This window comes from Chenopodium album, chromosome 1 (assembly GCF_948465745.1).
Source record: "Chenopodium album chromosome 1, dcCheAlbu1.1, whole genome shotgun sequence".
NCBI lineage: Eukaryota > Viridiplantae > Streptophyta > Magnoliopsida > Caryophyllales > Amaranthaceae > Chenopodium > Chenopodium album.
Genome location: NC_137834.1, coordinates 14,124,743 through 14,131,823, shown reverse-complemented (window position 1 = coordinate 14,131,823; position 7,081 = coordinate 14,124,743). Strand labels below are relative to the sequence as shown.

At 40.9% G+C, this 7,081-nt stretch overlaps 1 protein-coding gene across 1 annotated transcript; it reads right to left on the bottom strand.

The window, feature by feature from the left end:
• Positions 1–467: 467 nt before the first annotated feature.
• Positions 468–4,832, bottom strand: LOC145628602 (uncharacterized). The gene is made up of 4 exons (XM_081680943.1): positions 3,895–4,832; positions 2,638–3,721; positions 2,125–2,460; positions 468–2,060 (listed from the first exon to the last, which is right to left on the bottom strand). The coding sequence occupies exons 1-4, from the start codon at positions 4,830–4,832 to the stop codon at positions 468–470; spliced, it is 3,951 nt and encodes a 1,316-aa protein (XP_081537069.1).
• Between the last annotated feature and the right edge of the window lie 2,249 nt (positions 4,833–7,081).

Here is a 7,081-nt window from a genome sequence, read left to right as displayed (position 1 = left end):
AAATGCTCAACGGTTCAAATCCGGTGGCATTGAGGGTTTTGAACCGGTGACAATCTTACTTTTTTTTTTACTAGTGCAATCAGAGTTAAAGATTGCTTGAAATAAGAAAGAAAAAACTAGAGAAGAGACGTTGAACCAAACTTATGCTTTCTCGTTTTAATAAACTAATAACAAGTCATGCAATGCTACAAAACTAACTGACAAAATAAATAAAAAGCAAATAATTAGCATGCAAATCCTAAGTATGTGGGATTGTTGTGATAGTGTCCATAATTCTAGCCCACTACTACCACTGCTAACTTACTAGTTTGACTAAATATTAAAACTAAATATCTAATAACTAACTTTGAAGCACTAACTTTAACAAAGATAATTGCTCAAGTTGTTTACAGGAGTTAGGGAGGTCAAATAATGTTTTTTTTGGTGCAGAAGGGGGCAAAGAGCCCAATAAAAAACAGAAAAAAAAACTAAGCAACAAAACGAGGGGTAGTGACGCCTAGGATGTCCTCCTTGAGCAGCTCCTTTATTTCGATAGGAGGAACATCGAAATAAAGGGGCTCCCGATCTTGCACAACACCCAGGTTAGCTAGTCTATCAGCCACCTTATTCCCCTCACGAAAACAATGAAAAATACGAAAATTACAACCAAAAGAACTAATGATAGTACGACATCTTCGTAGCATATGCACTCCTTCTCCTCCATGGAGGTGATCGCTTATTAGAGCCTCTATGCAAGACTTGTTATCCATTTGGACTTCCAACTTTGAGATGCCTAACTCCACTGCCATATTGAGTCCTAACTCCACAGCCATCAATTCTGCCCTGTAGGCATTACAGATCCCAAAGCTTGCTGTAAATCCTCGAATAAAAATGCCATAGAAATCTCTGAGCACACCACCACCCCCATCTGGACCAGGTGATCCACGAGCAGCACCATCAGAGTTTAAAACCTCCCAACTAGCTGGAGGAGTAAGCCAACGAACCAGCACTTGATGTTTCTTCACAGGGCTGTTAGTGCGAGATAAAGCATCTGCATTGACTCCCATCATAGCCTTCCAGGTCTCTTCCACTTTAGCTCGAATAAACTCACCCTTATTTGGAGGAATATCTTTGTCACGGTTAAACATTGCACTGTTGCGCCATTTCCACATCCACCAAATAGTAAGGGCGAAATAAGTTGGCCATATATCTGAGTAGATCAGGCCCTCAGCTTTCAGATTTTTAATCATCCAATTTTGCAAGTCCCCTGTGAAGAATGAAGGATAATTAGAAGTACCCCCCACTGCCTGCCATACTTCTTTTGCAGAATCACAATCTCGCAGCATGTGCAATAATGTTTCATCAGTCTCTAAATTACACCTTTTGTATCTTGGATCATCAGTTAGGTGTCGTTTGAGTCTATTAGCACTACATAGCACCCTGTCATGTAGTATGAGCCATAAGAACACCCTTACTCTCTGCTGGACTTGTGCAGACCAAGCTAAATCCCATTTTGAATCTTTCTGGATATGCTCCTCATCTTTAATGATTTTAATTGCCTGCTTTACAGAAAATTCACCAGTTTTGGAGCCCCTCCAGAAACGAGTGTCCTCTGCTTCAGGGTCTACAATCACCTTATGAGCAGCAATTTGCTTTAGAGTGTTAGCAGGCAGAAGATTAGCAAATAAATCCCAATTCCAATCAGCACCAGCAATCCACATTTCTTCAACTGTCGCACCATCAACATTGTCTGGAATAGGTGAAGTACACAATTCTCTCAATGGTTGGGTAGTGGCCCAACAATGATCCCAAAAAAGCGTTCTACGACCATTACCAATTGCCACTGACGAGCCTTTCGAAAGCCACTTAGCATTTTCAGTTATCCCCCTCCAAACATTCGATATGTTAGAGGTAGGTGCAAACATATCTATATCACACCGACCCTTGCAATACTTGAATCGAAGTACCCTTGACCATAGAGAATTTGGCTCGGACAGAACCCTCCACCCAAGTTTAGCTAGGAACGCAGAGTTGGATTGCCTAGCTGAACGAATACCAATCCCTCCTTTCTTCTTAGGTAACTGTAGAGTATCCCAAGATAAGAGGTGTATTCGACTTTTCTCTTCACTTCCTCCCCAAATAAACCTTCGGGCTTTTTTTATCAATTTCATCACAAGTAATACGAGGAATTTTGGTTGTTTTCATCGAGTAATTAGCCATGGTTGTGAGTATTGATTTTGCCAAGGTAATCCTTCCCGCAAGCGACAGATATTTGGTTTTCCAACCTGTGAGTCTACGATCAATTTTCTCACAAAGGTGAGCATAAGTTTCACGAGTTACTCGACTTGTAAAAGTGGGCATACCAAGGTATAAGCCCATATCTTCTGTCGATTCCATTCCCAGAGCATTATTAATCTGTAACTGGTCTTCCAGCCCCACATTCCTGGAGTAGTACACCCGAGATTTAGGCAAGCTAACTCTCTGTCCAGATGCACAACAGAACGTGTCCAAACACTCTTTGACCACCTATGCTTGCTGAATTGAAGCTTTTGCAAAAATAATTAAGTCGTCCGCAAACAGTAGGTTTGAAAGCATTGGTCCCCCACGACTTGCATATATGGGTTTCCAACGATTTGCAACAATTGCTTCCTCAATTACTTGGTTAAGCCGTTCCATACATAGCACAAATAGATATGGTGACAATGGGTCACCTTGTCTAATGCCACGTGAAGGGTTAAAGGCCTCAGTTTTTTCCCCATTCCATAACACACGCAAGGAGGAAGATGTCACACATTCCATAATAACCTCGATCATTCGAATTGGCAGATTCATCTCTACAAGAGTGTCACGAATGAAGGACCATTTAAGGCGATCATACGCCTTTTCAAAGTCAATCTTGATCGTCATGTACCCTTTTCCACTTTGCTTCCGCTTCATTGTGTGAATAACCTCTTGGACTATAAAAATATTGTCTATTATTTGACGTCCTGGTACAAAACTGGATTGAGCACTTGAGATAATTTTCGGCAGCAAGGGTTTCAATCGGTTGACAATTGCTTTAGTGATTATCTTGTAGGTTACATTGCATAATCCAATGGGTAGAAATTGAGAAGGAGACTCAGGACATTCCACTTTCGGAAGAAAAACAATGAACGTTTCATTAACCGAGTCAGGGATGCCTTTACCATCTAACACTAAGAGAGCCATGGCATAAACATTTGGAGCTACAACACTCCAATTTTTTTGATAAAAAAGGGCCTGGAATCCGTCTGCAGGGGCCTTCAATGCGCCCATGTTTTGAACTACATAATCAATGTCAAAAGCTGTATAAGGACGGTTCAACTTGTTCCACTCATCAGCCGAAATAGGATTATAGACCCCTGTTGGAATGTTTGAAACAGCATGACCACCATCATCTTTAAATAAAGAGGAAAAATAATTCACCACCAGATTTTTTACCACGGCTTTGTCATGTTCCCAGACTCCATCCACATTTTTCATTGCCACAATCCGGTTTTTCCACCTTCGAATAACAGTACTTAGGTGGAAAAATGTTGTGTTGCGGTCTCCATGTTCAATCCAGTCGATTCTTGCCTTTTGATACCACAATAACTCCTCCTGTTGAAGAACATCATCGAGGTCTCTACGAAGTTTGGCCTCCAACTTAATCAGACTCGCTTGTTTATTGGTTGAGATAGAGGATTGGATTCCTTTAATTCTAGCCATCAAAGTTCTCTTTTCCCTAAATATGTTATGGAACACCTCCTTATTCCAATCTTGCAACTCTTTAGAAACGGACGAGAGCAGGGGAATAAGAGGGGTAGTAGGATTCCATTTTTCTTCGAGAAAATCAGAAAATTTTCGTGAGTAAGCCAGGCGGCTTGAAAACGAAAGGGTCTATCCATAGCATCTAACGGAGCAAAACCATTAGACGAGATGAGCAAAGGACAGTGGTCCGACTGAAGAGCAGGGAGATGCCTGACTCTTGCTTGCTCAAATTTCATACTCCATTCCGAATTACACAGAGCTCGATCAAGTCTAGCACTTTGTCTGGTTTCAGGAGAATTACCACGAGCCCAAGTATGAGCAGGGCCCGAAAATTCAACCTCTATAAGTTGGTTGTCATTCACCCATTGGTTGAATTTGGCGCTTCTACGAGAGGTTTCATTACAGCTAGAACTTCTCTCCCACCCAAATCTCGTTTCATTGAAGTCACCAGCAAGGAGCCACGGTTTGTTATTCGAACGAGCAAAATTAGAGAGATCTCTCCAAAGGTCCTGCCTATTAGCAGGATTAGGACTAGCATAAACCGCAGACAAAAACCAGGGTTCTTCACCATTCCTTTTTATTGTTATAGTGATGAATTGATTTGATTTTTTAATTGGGTCGACACTCACTAACTCTGGTTTCCAGTACACCCATATTACGCCACTGAATCCATTTGCATCCACTCTTGTATGCCCTCCATAAGCAAGCATAGTTGCAATGCGTTCTGCTTGATCTCCACCCATGCGGGTCTCAATCAAGGCAACCACGCAAGGTTTGTTCAAGCGAATAACTTCACGCAACACCGATAAGAATTCTTTACTCCCAGCACCTTGAACATTCCATACCATACACGTTATGGGGAAGGAATTAGAGAAATTCTGAGCGCTATTCATAAAACCATCAGAGGAAGGAAAGTTGGCTTGGAAAGAATCTGATATGAGTCTTAAGGCATGCTTAATTCTCAAGGGTAACCTCAATATTACCATTAGCTCGAAGGTTGCCGACATCGGCGACAGCCATGAATGTATCTCCACCTCCATCATGTGAGTCAGGGGGTCTGCCTCCCCCAGATAAGGTTCCTCCATGACCGAGGTTGCACAAATTATTTTCTCCGGTGGGATCCGAAGGAATATTGGAGATAGGCGTGGGTGAGACATGGGTAAGAGATGGCTGAGATTGGCTTGGTGAATATGGCTTTTGTGTGCTTTGAGATGAAGGAATTATGATAGCTTCTAAATTAGCCTTGAAAATAATATCATTATTTTACTTGCCAAGAATTTCGGTTGAAGTAGGAATATTTGGGATTTCTAGAAGATTTTGTGGGGATTGATTGGTTATATCTTTTAGGATAGAGTTAGAAAAAGATTGATTCTGTTTATTTGTTTCTTGCCACTTTTTCGAACTTCCTAAAGATTTTCCCTTAGCTGAAGGGTTTTATGTTGACTTTCCCGCATTAAAAGGTAATTGACCAGCAGTCAAAGATGGACCTTGAGTATCCTTAGCCAAATCAACAGTATTTGCAAAATCCTCGGATGAAGCATGATCAGCACTATCCCCATTTGGATGTTTATTCCGTTGAGGCATAGAATTTTCTTGATTTAGCTCCTCATCTAAGATATTGAATCTTGAACCTCCGAGATTTCCTCCTTGACTATTGATTGTTTTGACTTGCCCATTATTTGCATTTGGATTTTTCGCCCTTCCCTCTTTCCCGGTCACCGGAGCAGGTTTCTCCGTGCGTGTAGGTCGTTTCCGCGGCGGCGGTTTTTTCACTTGCATCCAAGAACCATAATCCTGTGGTTCAATAGGTGAGGGGGCTTTCGGAGTTTCTACTGGAACCGCAGCCATAGCACCAGCCGAGTCTATGGTTGGATGATTAACCATAGGACATGAATGCCCATTGTGCCCAATTTTGCCACAATCAAAGCATATCATATGCAACCCTTCATACTGAATTCTCCACACCCGCCCTTTCAACCAGAATTTGGATAAAAGAGGCTAGACCGGCTACACTTCCTTGTTCCCATATCTATCTTGAAAACTGCATGACTCGTAGGGTTTTTGAAGGTAAAAAACATGCTCGTGATGTAGGTTGGAGTTATTATTGGAATGCTCATCTCTTTAAAGAAGATCATTTAATTATTATTTTTTAATTCCTTTAAAGAAGATCTTTGATCTTCCTGATTATTTGATTCAACAATTTTCAATAGAGATGACAATGGGTCGGATATAATAGAAGACCCGCCCCATCTCCGCCCCGGGAGATGAAGGAAAGTTTGGCAGGTGATGGGGCGGGGATGGGTATAAAATGTGTACCCGCTATGGGTGATGGGACGGGTATGATATTTAGACTTTAGAGTAGACCCGTTCCATACCCGTCTCGCCTCATATCCGCCTTATACCAACCCCATATTTCCTTCAAAAGAGTTTATAATTTATGAAACTTAATACCCCCAAAGCCCAATAAGCCTAAACAATAAGAGTCCCTAATTTTTTAATCTAATTTGATATAATTGTCATAAATGTGATACAATACAACATCATAGCAGTGGGTTTGGACGGTTTTGGGGGAGGATATGGGTGGGTATAGATATCCTTATGGGTGATGGAGCGGGGACGAATCCTATCTTGTACCCGATAGGGCAGGTAAAGATGTGGATATTGTACCCGCCACAGGTGGTAGGAGAGGCGAGAATGAGTATAAGATTTTTAGGCGGTTACGGGTATGGCAGAGGCAGATGCATGTAGTAGCAAGTGGGGTCAAGTGACCCCACTTGAACAAAAAAAAATAATTTCTTATAAAATAAATTACTACCTACGTTTCATATTATGTGCAACATTTATTAAAAAATAGATGCTACACTTTATTTGCAACAAATGTTTTCTTTCCTTGTATTGGTTGTCATTTATCTCTTTCTCTCTCCTCATCACATGTTTTTTTATATTTCTCTCTCCATTTACCACTCACATACAAACTTTGTCTGGGAGTTTGTGGCGATGATTTTGTTGCATATAATATGTAACGGAGATAGTATTTTTGTTATAAAGTTGAGTTTTTTCCCTATAAAATTACCCACTTGACCCCAATAAATTGATCAGATGTATTTTGACACCGTTAAAATTTTTTCCTGTATCCGCCACTAGGGTATGGAGGTACCACTATCCGCATCCGACCCAACCCGACCCATTGTCATCCCTAATTCTTAAATATATTCTTAGGGTGTGTTCTATACACCTTATTTTTACTTATCTGAATTTATCTAAGCTTTCTAAACTTATCTAAATTTATCTGATCTTATCTAAACTTATCTGGACTTATTAGCCTTTATTAGAA